Source organism: Cynocephalus volans, chromosome 10 (genome assembly GCF_027409185.1).
Source record: "Cynocephalus volans isolate mCynVol1 chromosome 10, mCynVol1.pri, whole genome shotgun sequence".
NCBI classification, from domain to species: Eukaryota; Metazoa; Chordata; class Mammalia; order Dermoptera; family Cynocephalidae; genus Cynocephalus; species Cynocephalus volans.
In genome coordinates this window covers 109,571,464-109,592,917 of record NC_084469.1, presented here as the reverse complement: position 1 = coordinate 109,592,917, position 21,454 = coordinate 109,571,464, and the positions used below count along the sequence as shown (strand labels likewise).

The following is a 21,454-nucleotide window of genomic DNA, read 5'->3' as shown; positions in this document are numbered from 1 at the left end:
TGAATGACAGTCTTCTCGTCTGCCTGTGTCCGCCCTCTGTAGCGTTAGCTCACCCCTCCACAGCTCTGGATCTCTCAGAATCAAACCTCTGTTTGGAGTTTTGCATGAGTTACATCAGATTGAAATGACTCCTCCTCCCCATCGTCTGGGGCATCATTAGTAAAAACAGGCCCGTATGCAAAGCCCAGTGAAGACCCTCTGTTCAGCAAGAAAATAAGCACCCTCCTCCTGGTGTGGCAGTGAGGAGTGAGATCTCACACCTCTTATCTCAAGACCCCCCTCAGGCATGCCCTCTCCCATCTGCTCCTGGGCCAGGGCCCAAAGGCTTCTGCTTGAAACCAGGAGTGAGGCTGGGGACGGCCAGATCCCTGTGTGATGGGCTGTGTCAGTGAGGAACCCCCACCTTCAGAGCTATCCAAAAGCATAGAAAGAAGCATGTGTTAGGGCATCCTACCCTGGCTCGGCTGTGCCAGCCCTGGGAGCTTGAGGGCCTGGTGTTGTATCAGCTGCCTTGGCTTGGTTCTCACAACTGTCCAACTGCTCTCACTGGGAAGTTGGGAACGCTGAGGGGGCCAGCCAAGTTTCAGAAAAGGCTCTGGGGATTTCAATGGCTTCATTTGCAAAAAAAAAAAAAAAAAAAAAAAAAAAAAGCGGGGGTATATTAATAAAATCAATTCTGTCCAACTTATAAAATTGGCAGAGAAGGAAGGGGCATAACATATCTGCAGAGTTCGAGATAAACATGACTATTTGTAGTTAATCAGGCAGTGCCTTAATTCCTTTCTGAAACAAAATAGGGAATTAATGATCAGACTCACCTAGGACTTAGCAGTTGTGATCTTGGTAACTTGAAACTCTCAGAGCTTCATTTAAATGGGAGTGATAAGGCTTGAGGTCAAAAGTGTGGTCTTTGGCATCATGATCAGGCTTTTAAACTTGGAAGATTTATCAGAACCGCATTCTTCTCATCTGCAAAATGAGGATGATAGTAGTGCCTACCTCATAGGATTATTGTAGGGAGTAAGACCACTCTTGTAAAGTCTCCAGCTCAGTGTCTGGTACGCAGTAAATGCCAGGTATAATAATAATAACCGCATATATTCATCATCTTGATTTTTCTTATTAATGAATGAGATTATGCATATAAAGCATCCTGCACAGTATCTAGCACATGGCAGATGTTCAATAAATAGAGGTTCTGCCTCTTCTCCTTCCTGAATGAATGGACCAGTTCTTACAGTCAAAACCTGGCCCTGGGTTTCCCTGGAAGGGCTGTTGTAACATAGAGTGGATAGAGCCTGGGGATGTCACACACCTTTGAAAACTGGTCCCCGGGATCATTGCTGTTATCCAGGAGAAAAAATGTCTGCAAGGAACGAGGTGGGAGGTGATACAGGAGGTGCTCAGTTTCCCTGGGTGCCCATTTCAGGACATGCCTCTAGGTTTCCAGCCACTCCCTGAGGTCTCAGGCCCCCTCCTCTGATCTCTCCCCTGCAGGAAAGTTACTGTTGCCAGTTAGACCTATTTTTAGGACCAACAGGGGAAAATGAGACCACAGGGGGCTGACTTTTGCAAATCCAGTGGCTGGGTATGGTCAATAGAGAGCACCGGATATTCTTGAATATGCCTGGTGCATATAACTGGGAAGCACCCCCTTAAGTGAATATTCATTAGAGAAACTATAAACGCAGAATCCCACCCAAAGGCAGGGCTGTTGCTCAGATGCCTGGAGGCAGGCGCACTTCCTAGCTGAGTTGTGTATCCTTTACCTTGTATAAAGCTGGCTGTCAGCAAGCAGCTGCTCACACTCTTGAGCCAGCCTGCCCTTTGTACTGAACTTTAAGTGTTTCTCTGGCTTTTGTGTTAGACTTGATGTCTGTGCAGACCCTGCTTTTGTGTTGGACTTGGTGTGGGCCGTGCTCAGTCTCTGGAGCTAGGCCACGCTCTCTGTGGAACCTGCATTTCTCATCTGTTACACTGAAGTCCTCACCATCTACTGCGACTCTGCCCTTGGATTCTTTTGGTGGCAGAGTCAAGAACTGGGAAAGAGGACTGAGTAGTTGAGGCCGACTGTGGGGTCCCTGGATCCTACCTCTGACTTCATAAGAACAAGGCTAGAAGTCACGACTCCGCAGGAAGCCCAGGGCTGGCCTCTGCCACCGGGACAGTCCCAGGCTGCAGGCTCCCAGGCAGTGCCCTTCAGCTTTGCCACTGCCTCTGAAAGCATCCTGGACGTCTACCAGCTCCTCACACATTTTTAAGTTGACATCTGAAATTTCCTCCGTACATAGAAATCATTCCAAAGAATGAAATTTCAGGGTAGTATAAATATTGCCTCTTTAAAATAAAACCATTATCACTTGTTAAAAATATTCAACAGAATCTAAGTACCATAGTGATTTGATATTAATCATTATCCACTTAAAAACTATTTGAAGAAAATGTTTCTTTAACATTGGGAAACTTTATTTTATTTATTGACCTTCTTAAATTTGTCTTTCTATTGTATCTCCCACAAAATTGTATTATAATTTAGTATGTTTTTATGCTTGTCTTTTATTGATTACCTGAAATGCATCTCTAAAATAACATTATCTATCTAATTAGAAATCTTTTAAAAATTAATATTAATTGTGGTGAAAAACATAACATAAAATTTATCATTGCAACCATTTTTTTTTTTTTTTTTTAAAGATGACCGGTAAGGGGATCTTAACCCTTGGCTTGGTGTTGTCAGCACCACGCTCAACCATTGAGCTGACCGGTCATCCCTATCTGGATCAGAACCTGTAAGAACCCAAATGCCCCAAGGGATCACACCCTGATCACATAAGCCCTTCTCGGCCGCACCCCATCATGGCGCTGGTTGCCCTTCTCTTCGCATTCTCCTTCCCTCTGGCGCGAATCTCACGCCAATCAGCTCCCCTCCAAGCCCCATGCGGTTTGCTAAATAGGGATTGTACTTTAAACCAATCAGCTTTCCCTTAAAGCCCTGTATATATGTGTGTGTGCTGCCTAATAAACGAGCTCTCTCCGGTGGATCTCAACTGGTGTTGACTCGTCCTTTTCAGAACCCCTGGCCTTGGTGTTATCAGCACCGCACTCTCCCACGTGAGCCACAGGCCGGCCCCCTCATCGCAACCATTTTAAGTGTACAGTCATGTTATATACATTCATATTGTATGTGATTAGAAATTTAAATGTTAATATATTTCCATGAGTAATCGTTATAATTATTATCAGTGTACAAATGAACAGAATAACATAAATATAACATGAATTTTGTCACTGCTATATTAAACAAATAGTAAAAATTTATCAAGACTATCTTTCTTAATGAGATTAATATGATTCCCCAATGAGACAATAAATATTACTAGAATAAAAAAGGTACTGCATCAATTTTATTCTTTATTGAAAATTTGTTCTTTTTCTATAGATGTGCGCACTGACAAATCTTGCTTACATGAATAAATTGATGGGAACAGAAGGTGTTTTATTATGGCAACTTCATCAATTATTTGGTTTCAAATACCCCAGATCACACAGTAACCCATCATCAGAAAATATTTTCTATTTTAACTTTCTTGAAAGAGAAAAAGACTTCCTAAGGTATTTGTTACCTATACATAGAACCATTCACTTTCTCAATTTCTGAGAAGATCCAAAAAGACTTCCAAAATGTAATTCAATAACTATTAATGACATCTGTTATTTTTTCCACTCAGAGGTAACTTGTCTCATCTAATGTATTAAGAAAGGATTGGAAAATTAAAACGTAAAGTTTAATACACTTTTCCCAATACAATTTAAAAAAAATAAAATGCACTTATTTTATTACATGCTTTAAGTATCTTTTTGTCAAAACCTTAGAGCTCAGATTTAGCTCATTTAATTTATGGAAAATGCCTTGCACATAATCTATTTAGCAAAGTCAGTCTTCCTTGTCAAACCATTCTGCAAATCGGACTTAACTTAGCATAAGAAAAAGTCTAACTTAAATTTTTATTTCAAATCAACATTACAATATATATGTTTTGAGGAATATTATAAAAACCACTGTAGGAAGGGTTACTTCTAATCTTGTAAAACAGACTACTAAAAGCAGTCAAGATTAAAATCATGAAGGATATAATTAATCTATTGAATGGTAAATTATGAAAACAAGAATTAAGCAACATGCTGCTTCTCTTTCTTAGTTTGTCACAATGAAATGTAGTATGCAGCCACAACTGTAAGGTATTTATGAGACAAAAAACATAATAACCACTACCTTTTGTAGTAAACGTGCATGCATGCACGTGTGTACTGAACTTCAGGGTTGGCTTTTGGGAATAATTGAATAAGAATCTTGTATAAAGTCCACGCCTTTGATTTCATTAGACATTGAGACAAATTCTCCAACTAATTTAATGAGAGAGAAAGGTATATATTACTAAAAATGAGTTGGTCCAATAGCTAGCAATTAGTTTTATTTTTGGATTAATAGGAGAGGCATAGGAGGAACAAATTTTAAATACTTTGTAAGATGAAACAGTCTCAGGATTGTAATTGGAATACATATCTCATTACAATATCTGACAAAACAGATTTTACCTACTGAATAACGCACCCTGCATTCAAAAGAAATCACATAAATTTTTTATCTGTGGGTTTTATCCAGTACAACTTGTAAACTTTAGTAGCCCTTGGAAACGCTTTACTTGTGTGTTAAAAGAATCAATGTTACAAACCTGTGCTAGTTTGGCTGTTCAGAGATTCTTTCTCTTCTCCCCAGCCCCCTTCCATCCATCCATCCATTCATTCATTCATTCACGCATGCCCGCCCATCCTATGGCTGGTGTTGAGAACAGTCGAAAGGGGTGCTTATGTTTAATATCGGGGGGAGCCACTTTTAGCTTGTATTATTCCTTACCGTGTATTTGTCTTTTTTTTCCTCCCCACGGATTCTGTCAAAAGGAACGCATTCTTTGATAAGACCTGAGGGATGCAGACAAAAGGTCTTTAACCCCGAATTGCCAGCACTCCCACTGGCCATATTCTGTCACAGATCTGATTGGAGACCATTTCCACAAGGGCCAGTGACAAGGCTGTGGTTTGCTCTTGACTCAAGAACATGGAAATCAGGGAAGGACTGGAAGCCCTGAGGCGCTTTCTGTGTCCTAATTCATCAATAAGGAGACCCGCCCCCAAATAATATTTTTAACTGTCCTTTTGTTGGTGCCCTGAAGTATTTTACGCTCTGGAGAGTACCCCATGGTAAGGTTGGGAATGGGTGAGGGGAACACCATTCTTTGTAAAGTGGGAGAGGGGCCACTGGGCAGTTAGAAGGGGGGGATAGTGTAAGTTACTGCGAGGCCCTGCAGTGGGTCAATTCCCGTATCTGCACACGTTGGCAAGTCCTCACGCACGGAGTGTCTCTCTCCACCACACTCACACACACACTCACAACCTCTCACTCACTGTCTGCCCCAAACCCTCCCAAACCACTGCCCCACACCGCCACACTTACAACACTGAGACTCACATACACACTCACACACACACACACCCTCACACACATCACACACAACTCTCAGACACCTTCACACTCACACACTGAGACACACGCTTCCATCCACACACATCATGCACACCCACCCACTCATGCCCACGCTCACACATTGCAGAGACTGACGGAAGGCTCTGAGAAGTCTTTCATTGCTCCACTGTGTCCCCCAGTCTGAAGACCACTGCTCCAGGACACTGTCTACAGCTCCCTCCTAAGACCCCCAAGGGTCTTGCTTTCCCTCTAGGAGACTGGCAGTCAGCTAACGTTTGGTTGAGATGTTCAGACCCTTCCTTTGCTAGGAAGCTAGGGCTCTAGGCCCTGGCAGGTCCACAGGAGTACCCAGGCTTTCTGCTGCAACGTCAGCAAACCTCAGCCTGCCCTGGGAATCAGCAGTATTTCTCTCTGAGTCAGCCCAGCCGGGCAGACCCGTCCTAACAGAAATGAAAGCCCAGACTGCTGAGCTCTGGGAGACGAGTCCAGTCCACATGAGGGTGCCGCACGTGTACGGTACATGCCACATTTTGGAGACTTAGTATGAAAAAGAATGAAAATATCTCATTAGTATATTTTACATTGATTACATGTTGAAGTGATAACCTTTGGATAGATTAAGGTATAAAACATTGCAAATGATAAGATCACCTGTTTCTTTCCTTTCTTTCCCTGCAGCTGCTAGAAAACATAAGATTGCGTGTGTGGCCCCCGACCTATGTCCACTAGCCAGCACCGCTCTGTGTGATGAGAAGGGTCTGTGTAGAGCTCAGACGCAGGCAAGAGTTTGGTGAGTTTGGGGAACCGGAAGGGATTTTTAATTGCTGAGCTTGGGGCTTGGGCGAGGACTGATGAAAACTGAGACTGGAGAGGTCATGGGGCAGCATCATGCAGGGTCCCAGCAAGCACTTTAGAGAAGCCTAACTGTATGCAAAGGTAACAAGAAAGATTTTAAGCAGGAATGTGACCTGAGCAGATTAATGTGCTCTAGAAAGCTTTCTCTGACTTCTTCATGGAAAGTGGAATGAGGAGTTAGGGTAAAACTGGACGCAGGAAGACCAGGCAGAAGGCTCTAGCAGCGGTCCAGGTGAGAGCCGACCATGCCAGGGCCTGCGTGTTCTCAGTGTGGATGCAGAAACATGAACTATTAGTAAGAGCACATTTATTACAGACACCCAGGAATGACTTCAGCAAGGAACCCTACAAGAACCAAAGTCTGCAGCGTTAGATCTGATGCTCACGGAATCCTCAAACCATGGATGCGTAGGGCGGAAGGTAGCGTGGAAGGTATCTGGACCATCTTCTTCAGGGCTTCTGATAGAACAGGGCCATTTAATGCCACACCTAAAGAATTCTGAAACGGGAAGGTGCTTTGCTTCCTGGGCCGGAGAGAGGAGATTGTCTACCCCGCAGAAGCTCATCAAAGCAGCAGCAGCTGGGGTGTATCCTGGGATGCAGGCCACTAAGCCCACTGAGTGTGTCTTATGTGCCCTCTCTAACAGATGGCTCTGGACGCTGTTGTCGCACAGAACATCTGGGCCATCAGCTTTAGGTTCTCTTTCTACAGGGGCCCGTCCTTTGGAAGATGCTTGGGGAACAATGGGATGCCTGTCAAGGCTGGCTTCCTGGTGCTGCCCACTTTTCCAGCCCATGTCTAATAGCCTCTGGCATTTGATGCACCTGACTTGGACAATCAGACACCGCTTGTCAGCTGCTCTTAAAACCATCTCCCAACTGCTCCCCCCATTGCTGGTCTTGGTCACTGCCGCCAACCTCTCATGCTAAGTCTAGTTCACTTTCCTCCCCTTTGTCATGCTAAATCTAGTCACTTTCATCCCCTGCCTGAAAATCCTCCAAGATGCCACAGGTACCACAGACTGATGCCCAGCACTCCTTAAACGGGGAGTTCACGACTCTTTACAATCTGGTCCTCTCCCTCTCCGACCTCATCTCCCATCCTTCTGTCCAAGTCTCTAACCCTTTCACGATGCCTGACCACCTGCTAGTCTCAGAACATACACCTTGACTCATGCTGTTTTCAACCTGCTATCGGCTTTCCACTTTCTCTCCCTAGATGTAATCTATGCATGTTCCAAGGCCTGGGTATAACTAGTACCTTCTTCTCCTTCTGTACTGTCTCTCACTGAGATGCATCCCAACCTCCTCTGCCTTCCACATATACCTCTGTTACAGCAGTTGTCCTGGCCAGCCTTGTGTTATCCTTTCTTGTTTACAGGCTTTCCTTCCCCACTGTGCTCTGAGCACCTTACATGCAGGGGTCCTATCTGCTTTGTGTTTGTAACCAAGGGATACCCAATAAATATTGGTGGAGTGGCTGAGTGATATTATGGAGGCCTTGGGACTGACAGTGTACTGCATTAGTCTTGTGTGGAGACCTGGCACATTCGTGGCAATCTGAGCAGGAGGCGGGACTGGGATGAGGTGAGGTGAGCGAGGGTTCCAGGGTACTACATGGAAGCAGGCGCTCACTCCCAGGTGCTGACTCTGTGCTCCCCTGACCCTGACAGTGAGTACCTCCTGGGTCCTCACCTGCCTTACCCTAGTCCCAGCCCTGGCAGGAGGGAGGGATTGGAGAAGTCTTGGTACCTGGGATGAGTCCATCCACAAGGAATCTACAGGGAGAGGCTAGGCTCCAGAGAGTCGTTTCTTCTCTCATACTGACACATGGAGCTATCTGGACTAATCCAAGGGACACATCAGACCCAGCATAATTTCAGAACCCATTTCAGGCACCAGGAGAGTGTCAGGGTCCCAACAGGTGAAGAGGCCTAGGCAATCTAGAACAGCAAACATTTGGAACACTCTGGAGACAGGCAGAAGGAGAGCCCTCACACACAATCGCTCCAAGGGAACAAGCCACCAGCCTGTGTGCTGGGGCACAGAGCCAGATAACAGTCTTAGGATATAGTGCTAATAAAAGCATGGAGACCAGCAGGACCCCTAGCTATTGACTGTGGTCTAGGAAAAGAACCGGTCATACAGGGACCTGAGGTACTAGGCACTTACGAGCGGGGTCATGTTTCCATGACCTGGCCTCAGTGGGGCTGGATGGGGTGGAAGGAACAGAAAGAGTTCTGTCCTAGGAAGCAGTGTAGACATTTAGCCAATTTCAGAGGGGCACTGTGTCTTGGGTCTGATGGCATCAAAGGAGAGTGGGGGAGACACATGGGGCCCAGCACTCAGCTCTGGGGCTCTGGATCCCATCTCTGAGGGTGTAAAAGACACCAGGTCCACCTGAAGGAAGGAGAGAGAAAGGGAGGGAGGGTGAAGCGGAGGCTATTGTAATATGGCCCAAGACATATCAGGACTGGGTTGAGGATGAGCCAGTGCTGTGTTCATGGAGAGCAACCAACAGGCCCAGTTATGAGGCTCTAGCAATGGTCCTCTATTGCTGGGTCACAGACTGGCCAAGTTAGAATACCCAGGGAATCCTGTGAAATGTACAGGTTCATAACCTTTAAGCCTTGCAGAATCTGGCACAGTAGTTCTTGAGTCATTTTACATGAGCTCTCAGGGAGATATGCAGTCTGCTCTGGGAGCCACTAAGGGGGGCAGAGTTAAAGGAGGTGAACAGGCTTGCAGTTCGTTTGGAGTTAGTCCCATGTTTTCTATTAGGCCCCACTTGAGGCATGAAGGATCCCAATGGGAAGTACCACTGAAACACAGGCGGACTATTAAGGACAAATTTCTAAGGCACACTAAATGTTTCCAGTGGCTTTACTTCCCTCTCTTCTGCATCATTCCTTTCAAATGTCCTAGAGCTCATTTTCCTGCTTTAGCACTGTGGTTCTCAAACTTTTGCATGCAAAAGAATCACCAAGAGGACTTGATTAAACAGAGTTTATGGATGACTAGGTCTGGGCTGGAGTGGGGCTGAGAATTTGCATTTCTAACAAAGTCCCAAGTGATATTGATGCTGCCGGTGCAGGGACTACACTTTGAGAACCATTGATCAGGTGGGACAAAAGGTATGACACATGCATAATTGGAATATCAGAAGGAGAGGAAAGGAAGAAAGGAACAGAAGAAATATTAAAGTACTAATGGCCAAGAATTTTCTAAACTTAGTGACATACACCAAATCACAGACCTAGGAAGCTCAGAGAATACAAAGCAGGAAAAATACCAAAAAGTTTACACCTATGCATATCATATTCAAACTGCAGAAAACCAAAGACAAAGAAAAAATCTTAAAAGATGCCAGAGGTGGGAAAAACCTTACTTACAGAGGAAAAAGGGTAAGAATTACAGGGGACTTGTCAGGAATCATGACAGCAAGAAGAGAAAAGAGTAAAATATTTGAAATGTTGAAAGGAAAACCATCAACCTAGAATTGTGTATCCAGTTAATTCAGAAGTGAGGAAGAGATAAAGTCTTTCTCAGATAAATGAAAACTGAATTTATCGCCAGTGGACTTGCCCTTTAAGAAATGTTAAAAGCAAGAAGCAGGAGCATGACCGGTGACCAGGGACGCAGGCAGAAACCTTGGGCAGCCCTCCTCCTGCCAGAACAGAAGGCACCAAGAACATACATTGGGGAAAAGACCGCCTCTTCAATAAATGGTGCTGGGAAAATCAGACGTACATATGCAGAAGAATGAAACTACATCTCTCGCTGTATGCCAAAATCAACTCAAAATGGACTAAAGACTTAAGTGTAAGACGTGATAGAGTATAAGATGTGACAGTGTCGTCCCCTCCAAAACTCATGTGAAAATTTGATCCCCAATGTGGCAGTGTTGGAAACTGAGTCATGGGGGCAGATCCCTCGTGAATGGATTAATCTCTCCCTGGGGGAGGGGGAATTAATGAGTGAGTTCTCACTCTATTACTTCCTGCCAGAGTTGGTTGTTTAAAAGACCCTGGCACCTCCTCTCGCTCTCTCTCTCTCTCTCTCTTGCTTCCTCTCATCATGTGATCTGCTTGTACCTGTCAGCTGCCTGCCACTTTCCACCACGAACAGAGGCAGCCTGAGGTCCATGCCAGATGCAGCTGTCCCAGAATCGTAGGCCAAATAAATCTGTTTTTTTATAAATTAACCAGTCTCATGTATTCTGTTATAGCAACACAAAATGGACTAAAACAGAAAATTGGTACTGGAGAAGTGGGGTGCTATTATACAGATACCTGAAAATGTGGATGCAGCTTTAGAACTGGGTAATAGGCAAAGGTTGGAGGAGTTTGGAGGACTTAGAAGAAGACAAAAAGATAAGGGAAAGTTTGGAACATTTTAGAAATTGTTTAAATGGTTGTGACCAGAATGTTGACAGAAACATTGGCTGTAAAGACCATGGTGATGATGAGGTCTCAGATAGAAATAAGGAACTTATTGGAAATTGGACAAAAGATAACCCTTGCTACACCATAGCAAGCAATTTGGCTGCATTGTGTCCATGCCCTTGGACTTTGTGGAAGGTGGGACTTAAGAGTTGTGAACCAGAATTTTTGGCAGAAGAAATTTCTGCCAAAAAAAGCATTAAGCATTTAATGCTTAATTAAATTAAGCAGCAAAGCATTAAGGAAGCTGCATGGCTACTTGCAACAGCTATGCTGAGTTATGGCAGCAAAGGCACAACATAAAGCCAGAATTTAAAAGGTAAGCAGAGTGTAAAGATTTGGAAAATTTGCAGCCTGGCCACGTGGTAGAGAAGTAGAGAGCCAGAGAAAGACACAAAGGTGAAGCAGATAAACTGTTTGCTAAAGACATTAGTTTGGTGATGAGGCAGCCAGATGCTAAGAACCAAGACAATGAGAGAAAAGCCCTAAAGGCATTTGAGAAGTCTGGGAGGGTGCACCACCCATCAGAGGCCCCGAGGCCTAAAAGGACTGAGTTGTCCTGGAGGACAGACCTGGGGCGCAGCTGCCCTCAGGATCCAGCTCCCAGCATCCCAGCTGCTCTGGCTGGAGCAGGCCTGCCTCGGGTGGCCCCAAGTGTGGTTGGTGCAGCAGCTCTGGAGAGTAGAAGACTGAAATCTTGATGGAGTCCACGGTGTTAAGCCTGCAGGCGGGCAGGACCTGAGAGCAGTGGAGGTGTGGCAGCCTCCACCCAAATTCCAGAGGATGTATGGAAAAACCTGGGAGCCCAGGCAGAGACCTGCTGCAGGGGCAGAGTCACTGCAGAAGATGTCTACTAGAGCAGTGCTGAGCAGGAATGTGGGGTCAGAGCCCCCGCAGAGAGCCCCCACCAGGGAAATGTCTAATAGAGCCAAGGCAGCAGGGCTGCTGCCAGGACTCCAGATCCGTAAGGCCACTGGTAATGTACAACACCAGCCTGGAAAAGCCACAGGCACAAGTGCTGCCCACTGGGCTGTGCCTGGCAGAGATGTGGAAGCGAGGCTGCCCAAGGTTTGGTGGCCCAGATGCCCCATTGTGCCCAGGATGCAGGACCTAGAGTCAAAGAAGATTATTTTGGAGCTTTAAGACATAATGTCTGCCCTGATGGATTTCAGACTTGTTTGGGGCCTATTTCTCCTTTCTTTTGGCCTATTCCTCCCTTTTGGAATGGGAATGTGTACCCAATGTCTGTTCCACCATTGTATCTTGGCAGTAGATAAATTTGTCTTTGAATTTTACAGGTTCACAGTAGAAGGAGTTTAGCCTTTGGTCTCAGATGAGACTTTGGACTTTGGACTCTTAGGTTGGTGCTGGAACAAGCTAAGACTTTTGGGATGGAATGATTGTATTTTGTATGTGTGAGTGACATGAGTTTTGGGGGGCCAGGGGTGGAATGATAGAGTTTGGATGTGTTGTCCCTGACAAACCTCATGTGGAAATTTGATCCCCAATGTGGCAGTGCTGGAAACCAATCGAGTCATGGAGACTGATCCCTCATCAATGGATTAATGCTCTCCCTGGGGGTGGGGGGATTAATGAGTGAGTTCTCACTCTATTAGTTCCCGTGAGAGCTGGTTGTTTAAAAAGATCCTGGCACGTCCTCTCTCTCTCTCTTGCTTCCTCTCACCATGTGATCTGCTTGTATCCACCGGCTGCCTGCCGCTTTCCGCCACGAACAGAAGCAGCCTAAGGCTTATGCCAGATGCAGCTGTCACAGAATCATAAGCCAAATAAATCTCCATTTTTAAAATAAATTTCCCAGTCTCAGGTATTCTGTTATAGCAATACAAAATGGACTAAAACAGAAAATTGGTACCGAAGAGTGGGGTGTTGCTAAACAGATGCCTGAAAATGTGGAAGCAGATTTGCAACTGGGTAATGGGCAAAGGTTGGAGGAGTTTGTAGGACTTAGAAGAAGACAAAAAGATGAGAGAATGTTTGGAACATTTTAGAGATTGGTTAAATGGTGGTGGTGAGCAGAATGCTGATAGAAATATAGATAGTAAAGACCATTCTAAGGAGGTCTTAGGTAGAAACAGAAGGAGTTTATTGGAAACTGGGGCACCGATCACCCTTGCTGTGAACTGGCAAAGAATTTGGCTGCATTGTGTCCATGCCCTAGGACTTTGTGGAAGTTGGAACTTAGGAGTTGTGAACCAGAGTATCTGGCAGAAGAAATTTCTAAGCAGCAAAGCATTAAGGAAGCTGCATGGTTGCTTTTAAGAACCTACTCTGAGTTATGGCAGCAAAATCAAGATTAAAGCCAGAATTTAAAAGGGAAGCAGAATGTAAAACTTTAGAAAATTTGCAGCCTGGCCATGTGGTAGAGAAGCAGAGAGCATGCAATGGTGCAGCCCAGCAACCATTAGCTAAGAAGATTAATACAAAGAAAAGGGAGTATCGAGAGAAGGGGGAAAGGGCCCTGAAGGCATTGCAGAAGCCTCTGGGGCCAACCCTTCCATATCAGGCCCAAAGATCTAGAGAGGCAAAACGGTCTTGGGGAACAGGCCTGAGGCACCCTCCACAGGCTCACTGCTCAGGACCACCTTGGGAAGCTGCTTCCAGCACCAGCACCCCAGCTGCTTTGGCTGTTGCAGCCATTGCTAAATTGGCCCCAGGTGTGGCTGGACCCACATGTTTAGAAGAGACAAGCTGGAAGCCTTGGAGGCATCCACCTGGTGTTAGGTCTGCAGGCTTGCGGAATGCTAGAGCTGTGGAGGCTTGGGAACCTCCACCCTGATTTCAGAGGATGTATGGAAAAGTCTGGGGGCCCAGGAAGAGATCTGTCACAGGGGCGGAGTCACCACAGACAGCCTTCACTAGAGCAATGCCGATCAGAAATGTGGGGTCAGAGTTGCAGCAGAGAAACCCCAACAGCGCCGTGCCTAGTGGAGCCATGAGAGTGGGACAGCCATGGAGACCCCAGACCTGTGGAGCTACCAGAGTGGAACACCAGCCTGGGAGAGGTGAAGTGTGGCCTGAGACCAGGAAAGCCATAGGAGTGGAGCTGCCCAAGGACTTGGAGACCCAACCCCCACACCAGTGTGCAGAGGCAGTCGAACATGGAGTCAAGGTACCTGATTTGCCAGCCTTGAGATTTAATGCCTGCTCTGCTGCGTTTCGGACTTGTTTGGGACCTGTTTTTCCTTTCTTTTGGCGTATTCCTCCCTTTTGGAATGGGAATGTGTACCCAACGTCTGTTCCACCACTGTATCTTGGCAGTAGATAAATTTGGTTTTGTTTTTCAGGTTCACAGCTGGAAGGACTTTTGCTTTTCATCTCAGATGAGACTTTGGACTTTGGACTTTTAAGTTGGTGCTGGAGCAAGCTAAGACTTTTGAGACTGTTGGGATAGAATGATTGTATTTTGCATGTGTGAGTGACATGAGTTTTGGGGGGCCAGGGGTGGAATGATGGAGTTTGGATGTGTTTTCCCCCAAAAACTCATGTCGAAATTTGATATCCAATGTGGTAGTGTTGGAAACTGATTGAGTCATGGGGGCGGTTCCCTCATGAATGGATTAATGCTCTCCCTGGGGGAGGAGGGATAAATGAGTGAGTTCTCGCTCTATTAGTTCCTGTGAGAGCTGATTGTTTAAAGGACTCTAGCACCTCCTCTCTCTCTCTTGCTTCCTCTCACCATGTGATCTGCTTGTACCTGTCAGCTGCCTGCCACTTTCTGCCATGAGTAGAAGCAGTCTGAGGCCTGTGCCAGATGCAGCTGTCCCAGAATCATAAGCCAAATAAACCTCTCTTCTTTATAGATTACCCAGTCTCAGGTATTTCTGTTATAGCAACACAAAATGGACTAATACAGGTGGTGCAACCGAGCTGGGAAGCCTGTGTCACACAGATGCTGGACAGCATGATCAAGAAGCCACGGCCTCCCCGGGCACAGGACAGTGATATGCCAGTGCAGTCCTGGATGGAGCCGACTGCATCACGCTGTCTGGAGAAACAGCCAAAGGGGACTACCCTCTGGAGGCTGTTCCGTGCAGCACCTGATTGCCTGTGAGGAAGAGGCCACCCTCTACCACTTGCAATTATTTGAGGAGCTCTGCCGTCTGGCACCCATTACCAGAGACCCCACAGAAGCCGCCGCCATGGGCACCGTGGAGGCTCCTTCAAGTGCTGCAGTGGGGCCATAATCATCCTCATCAAGTCTGGTGGGTCTGCTCACCAGGTAGCCAGATACTGCCCACATGCCCCCATCATTGCTGTGACATGGAATCACCAGACAGCACTCCAGGCCCACTTGTACCACGGCATCTTCCCTGTGGTGTGTAAGGACCCGGTTCAGGAGGCCTGGGCTGAAGATGTGGACCTCCGGGTGAATTTGGCCATGAATGTTGGCAAGGCCTGAGGATTCTTCAAGAAGGGAGATGTGGTCATTGTGCTGACCAGGTGGCGCCCTGGCTCTGGTTTCACCAACACCATGCGTGCAGTGTCTGTGCTGTGATGGACCCGGAGCCCCTCCTCCAGCCCGTCCCATCCTCTCCCCTCAACCCATGCATTAGGCCAGCAATGCTTGTAGTGCTCACTCTGGGCTGTAGTGTGGCACTGGTGGGCTGGGACACCAGGGGACAAGATGAACATCTCTATAAAAATGGCTGTTTTTAGACCCTGCTCAGGTGGGGCAGCCCAGAGGCTGGCTGCCCATCATGTGGTCCCACCCAAGCAAGGGACTAAGGAGGAATGAGTCCTCCAGAGCTTAGTGCAAGAGGGCAACAGCTCCCCCTCCTTTGTGTATTCTATTCAGATCCTGTCAAAAATGGAACTCCCAGCGCTGGCCTGGGGTCAGGAGTCAGCCAGCAAGAGCAGTGGCCCTGGCCCTTCCTCGCTTCCACACCCCCTCACCTGTTGCACCTTCTACCATGCTGTGTGCACTGTGCTCTTCTGTTTTTGCACTCCACTCACCTGCAGCAGCAAACACTCCACCCTCCACCTTCCATTTTCCCCACTACTATAGCTGCCTCCAGACCTGTTGCTATAGAGTCTACCTGTATGTCAATAAATAACAGCTGGAAAAAAAAACACAAATAGAAAACATAGGGGAATCACTTCAGGAGGTTTGATTTTCGTGTCCCTTTACCCATTCCTCCTTTTCCTCCCTCCCTCACCCCTTCTGTCCCCCCAACATCATATCTGTTCACTTAACAAGTTCAAGGAATTGTTGTGATTGTGTCTTCTCCCCCACCCCATTCATTTGCATATTGACTTATTTATTTATTTTTAGCTCCCATAAATAAGTGAGAACATGTGGTATTTCTCTCTTTCTGTGCCTGGCCCAAAGCTGATATTCTTAATGGAGATTTTGACTGGTTGTCATCGAAGATGAATCACTTTTGAAGTGGTTTTGTGGGAAGGTGAATGAACAGAATGGGTTGTCTGAAAAAGAATTGGAAGCTTTTAGCAGTCTTCAAAAATCAGGCAAACCCATCCTAGAGGGGCAGCATTGGACGAAGCCCTGAAAACCTGTAAAACTTCTGATTTAACTCCACCTAGACTGGATAACAAAGAGCTGGTGAAATTAGAGGATGAAGTCCAAACTCTGCAGAAGTTGGAGAACCTAAAAATTCAGCAACATAATAAATGCCAGTTGATGGCTTCAGGAACTAGCACAAATCTCTGAGATTAAATGCTAGAGAAGCAGCCGCCACTTAAAAGCTGAAGCAGAGTCAAGGATTCTAAAAGCTCTGAATACTAAGATCAGCAGTGAACTTCAGGCTCTTACTGTTGGAGTTCAAAATTGATGATGTTCTTCAAACATTCTAATTTAGGTCAAGGAACAAATCCACTGGTATTTTTATCTCATTTTTCCTTGGAAAAATATCTAAGCCAGGAAGAGCAAAGCACAGCAGCATTCACCTTATATACCCAAAACCAGTTCTTTCCGGGTGTACATGAAGTAGCTGAAAGTTCAAACGAAGACAATTTTCAGCTTTTAGATATACGGACACCATCTATGCCTGATAATCAAGAAATCTTTGAGGAGAGACAACTAGAAATGGCTAGGCTGCAGCCAGCATATATTTGTGCTCAACGTCAGTGAATTCACTTGAGAGCAAGTAATTTGAGCATGAAATCAAGTATAAAATGGTCAGAGGAGAATCTTCACAGCCTAACCAGCAAGGCTGTTGGCAAAGAAAATTTGGATGCTAAAATTTCTAGCCTGAACAGTGAGATTCTGGAACATGAAGAACAAATCATATAAAAGACTAAAGTTTGCCTGCTGGGCTAAGAGAGAATGCCCAGTTATCAAAAATGCCATTTGGAAAGGGAGATTTTGAGATGCAGGTTGCTAAATGAGATTATTATACGGAAAGACAAGAGTTAGTTTTAAATCAGTGTTTCCACTTCCCCAGGCCTACCTGAGAAATGGGTTTTCCAACAGAGCTGCATTCTGAAGGCCAGGATGTTGCTTTCTGCTTACATCCCTGAAAGCCTCCCAGGTGGGCCGGGGGAGAACCTTCCTGTGTGGAGCACTCGGAGCTGAGTCCGCAGTGACAAGCGCCGAGGAGCAACTGGCTGCTGGATGGAGAAACCTCGGCGAGTCATTTTGCTTTCGGGTTGTTGGAGCTGTTTCTGAGTAGGGCACCTCTCCAAGGCAGCAGCAACTAGAGGGAAAAGAGAACATTTAACGAGTTGTTCTGTCACATCGGATATTAAACATCTGATTGATATTTTGGGCAGCACTTCTCAGGTGTTGGGCATTCTGGAGTTTTAGCAGGTGGGTGTCTGCATTTTTGTATGAAGCATACAGGTTTCATGATATATTGAAAGATGCCCCATGTGTCTGTGCTTGAAGTGTGTGTGTGTGGTGGCACGGGAGTGTGGGGAACCCAGGTTCTGAGATGCAAGTTCAACAAAGGGAACAGGTGTTCTCATTAGGAACCTTCAATATGGGCAAATGTGCAACAGGAACCTAAATGGTCAACGTGGGCAACTGTGCTGTGCTGTGCAGTATTTCCCAATCTCATTTGAACAGGGGCTCCTTTTGAAAAATATGGAATACCTATATTGTGGTCAAATTCCCTCTAAGGTGTTGCTTAAACAAATAAGATTTTTTGTTGTTTTTTCTTTTTTTCAGGTGAAAGACATATGAAAGTAGGTAGTCCAGGTGGCTGTGACCCCATGATATGACCTGGGACCCAAGTCCCTTTTATGTCTCTGCTCTAATATCCTTAGTTCATTGCTTCCGTCCTCAAAGTCACCACATAGCTCCAGACAGCTAGTGCTGTGCTGGTTATCACACCCTTATTCTAGGCAGAAAATTAGAGAAAGGGGTGGAGGGTGTAAGTGTGCCCCCCTTGGTGAGCACCTCTCTTAAGGAAATTTCCTGGAAGCCGCATCCCATGACTTCTACTTGCATCTCATTGGTCCCATGTAGCTGCCATTGGGGCTAGAAAATGTAGACCCAGAGCCGAGTGCCTTGCTGCTCTGAATTAAATCCAAGTTTTATAAGCGAAGAGGAATGAAAGAATGCTGAATGTGCAGATAGTCTCCACACGAACATCCAGCTGAATGAAACGGTCTGGTTTGGTCTCTGTATCTCTGTGTACTTTTGTCTTTCTCGCACACACGTACACAGAAATACATATACACATGTATGTCTTAGATTATTCATAGAATATGAAATACATAGGATGTTAGGGCAGGATGAAATTTTAGATATTGTGTACCTCAGTGGCTCTCAACCATGCTTGTACATTAGAATCACCTGGGGGAAATGACAAACCATATCCATGCCTGAGCCCTACCAGTTTTAATTGAAATTTGGGAATAATGCCCAGATATTCATTTAAAAAATTTTTTCTAAAAGTTTCCCAGATAATTCTAATCTATAGCCAGGATTGAAAGCGCCTAATCTAGACCAATTTTATCATTTTATAGGGCAATTTTCTGCAAAATTATTTCTTTCATGTCTGTTTTCCCCATGAAATTGTCACCCCATAAAAACAGGAATGGTCTCTGTTATGACTACATCCATCCCCACTGCACAAGGCTGGCACAAAGTTGAATGAATAGCTGAATGAAAGAATGAGTAAACTAAGGCCCAGAGAGGGTAAGGCACTTAGGCAAGGTCACACAGCAAATACACACAGCAGAACCAGGATTAAAACCTTTGTCTCTTGACTCTGCTCGCTCAGCTATTCCAGGACTTCCAGGGTTGAAGTCCCGACCCGATCGATGTGCTCTTGAGTTTCTGTAGGGAGTATTGCATGCTGTTGTGATTATTTGTGAATCCTAGGCTTGGAACTACATTTTATTTCTTCAAGCATCTCCAGCCACCCACCACACCTGGCTCACCACAAATGACTGATGATAATAGCTCAGAGGAGGTGTTGGAGGGCAAGGGGGCAGGGAGAGGAGGAAGCCCCTCCTTGGGAACACTGTACCTTCCTTTCAGGGCCTCTCTTGCCAAAGGCCACTTCGTTGTGCTTCAACACTCCCCTCTTGTGCCCTAAACCCGATTCTACCTCTTCTTCAGCCATTCGCTCAATGTTAATGACCTGTCTGGTTGAGAAGTCCTGAAAACTAATTGGCAACAAGGTAGTAATGATTGATAAGGTTTGATGGATCTTCCTGGGATCTTTGCATATCAACCAGGTATAGTGTCCTGATTCAAAATAAAGTCTCACTGAAAATGTTAAGTAGAAGAAAACAGAACTCATGAGGGGCAAATCAGGGTGTAAGCAGAGTGGCTACTATCAAATGAATCAGAGGAAAGCTGGTAGGTGTTCATCCTCCACGAAGTCATCTGGAAGGGCACCCTGGGGGCACAAGCCTCACGTCTGTCTGGGGGTTGTCACTCAGCCCTATCACCAGTGGCGTAAGAGACCAGCAGCTTCCCTGGGATTCTGGGGGATCGAAGGAGGTGGGACTTGGCCACAGAGGCTCAGACCCATAATGGTCAAGGAGGAAGGAAACATATCAGTGTCTGAAGCAGAGCTCTTAATAAATGTTGACTCTCTTTCTTATCTCAGCAGGGATTGCTCAGCCAGCAGCCCCACAGGGAACAATTAGGTTGTTTATCCAAACCTCAGCCACTTTGCTATGTAATTGATTTTTCATTAAGTGTATTTAGAAAATGGTTATTTGCATGAATACAGGCTCACCAGGGAGATGGCAGCATCTGATCCAAGGAAGTGGGAGAGGACCTAGATCACAGGGGTTTGCTGGAGGAGGGACAGGAAAAGGGAGGGCGGGCTCTCGAGGCGGACAACCTAGGCTGAGGTTCTGACTCTGCCACGGACTTTATGTATTTGGAAAAATTATTAACCCTCTGAACCCTGATGTCCTCATTTAAAAAGGTGGTAAAATTTACCTTCTAGTAGGGTTGCAATGAGAAACTAAACAGGGCTCCAAAATACTAAGAGCTAGGGCCGGCCCGTGGCTCACTCGGGAGAGTGTGGTGCTGATAACAACAAGGCCACGGGTTCGGATCCCTATATAGGGATGGCCGGTTAGATCACTTGGGAGAGCGTGGTGCTGACAACACCAAGTCAAGGGTTAAGATCCCCTTACCGGTCATCTTAAAAAAAAAAAAAAAAAAAAGAATTCGAGTCCAGGACAGGCTGATCTTAACCTCAGCTACCTCAGCTGCCCCTGACCTCGCTGCCCCAGGCCCTTCTCTTGGGTGGGCAGAAAATGAGTAGGGGTCCCTTTCGATTTTTAAAATTCAGATGCTGCCCAACCTCTGCTGGACAGGACACACAGGGGAACATGGTATTCACTTAATGAACGTAAATGGTTGGGATTTTGAGGATGGTTCTTCTGGGAGGCTCAGGGCTGGGAAGGGTTAAGAACGGGTTCGAAGGGGGTGGCCAAGGGAAAAGAGAGGACTTGGTGGGTACCTCCCCCAGGAGGCCAACTTTAGCCTCCTAATTACAGGTGACATGAGTGTCCCTTTCTCAAAATAGGGCTGCTGGACACTGGCAGGGACTAGGGGTTGAGTGGGCACATGGGGGGAAGGTTAGCACAAGGTGGGCTCAGGGGTCGGGGGTTTCCCTGGCCACATAGCAGAGGACAGTGGGGCCTTTTTGATCAGAAGGTAGAATCAAGGGTGAACTGCTATTAAAGGAGATGTATGATGGTGTTATTCTCAATCACCTTCTCCAATTCGAAGAACTGGGGAAACTGAGGCACGGAGGGACTCCCAGGGATGTGTGTGCAGGTCCTTTCTCCCGACCTTCTGGATTTTCCAGCCTCCTCCCCCCGTCCGCCCTCCTACCTGGCGTCCCTCGCAGGCTCTGAGTGCCTCCTCCAACTCCCGACGGACACCCTCGGCCAGGTCCAGCTGCCCGGCCAGGGCTTCCTCGCGTTGGGCAGCCTCTGCCAGCCGGCGCTGCAGCTCTTCGACCTCGGGCGCCGGGTCCCAGGGCGCCGCCGTGGCGTTGGCCCCCAGCTCCGGACAGCGAGGCCGCCGGGCTGTCGAGGCAGCCAGATTCCAGGCCACCAGCGCCCCGCCGGCCGCCGCCGCCGCCAGGAACACGGCGGCCCCGCACAGGGCGAGCACCCTCCACACGCGCCCCGGCTCCGGCGCTGGCTCGGCCAT

General features: G+C 46.5%; 1 protein-coding gene and 1 pseudogene across 1 annotated transcript; one reads left to right on the top strand and one right to left on the bottom strand.

Moving 5' to 3' along the window:
• The first annotated feature begins 16,185 nt into the window (after positions 1-16,185).
• On the top strand, positions 16,186-17,271 carry LOC134387668 (HAUS augmin-like complex subunit 3; annotated as a pseudogene).
• A 2,345-nt stretch (positions 17,272-19,616) lies between these two features.
• LOC134387667 (coiled-coil domain-containing protein 194-like) lies at positions 19,617-21,454 on the bottom strand. Its single transcript, XM_063110066.1, has 2 exons — positions 21,131-21,454; positions 19,617-19,670 (listed from the first exon to the last, which is right to left on the bottom strand). The coding sequence occupies exons 1-2, from the start codon at positions 21,452-21,454 to the stop codon at positions 19,617-19,619; spliced, it is 378 nt and encodes a 125-aa protein (XP_062966136.1).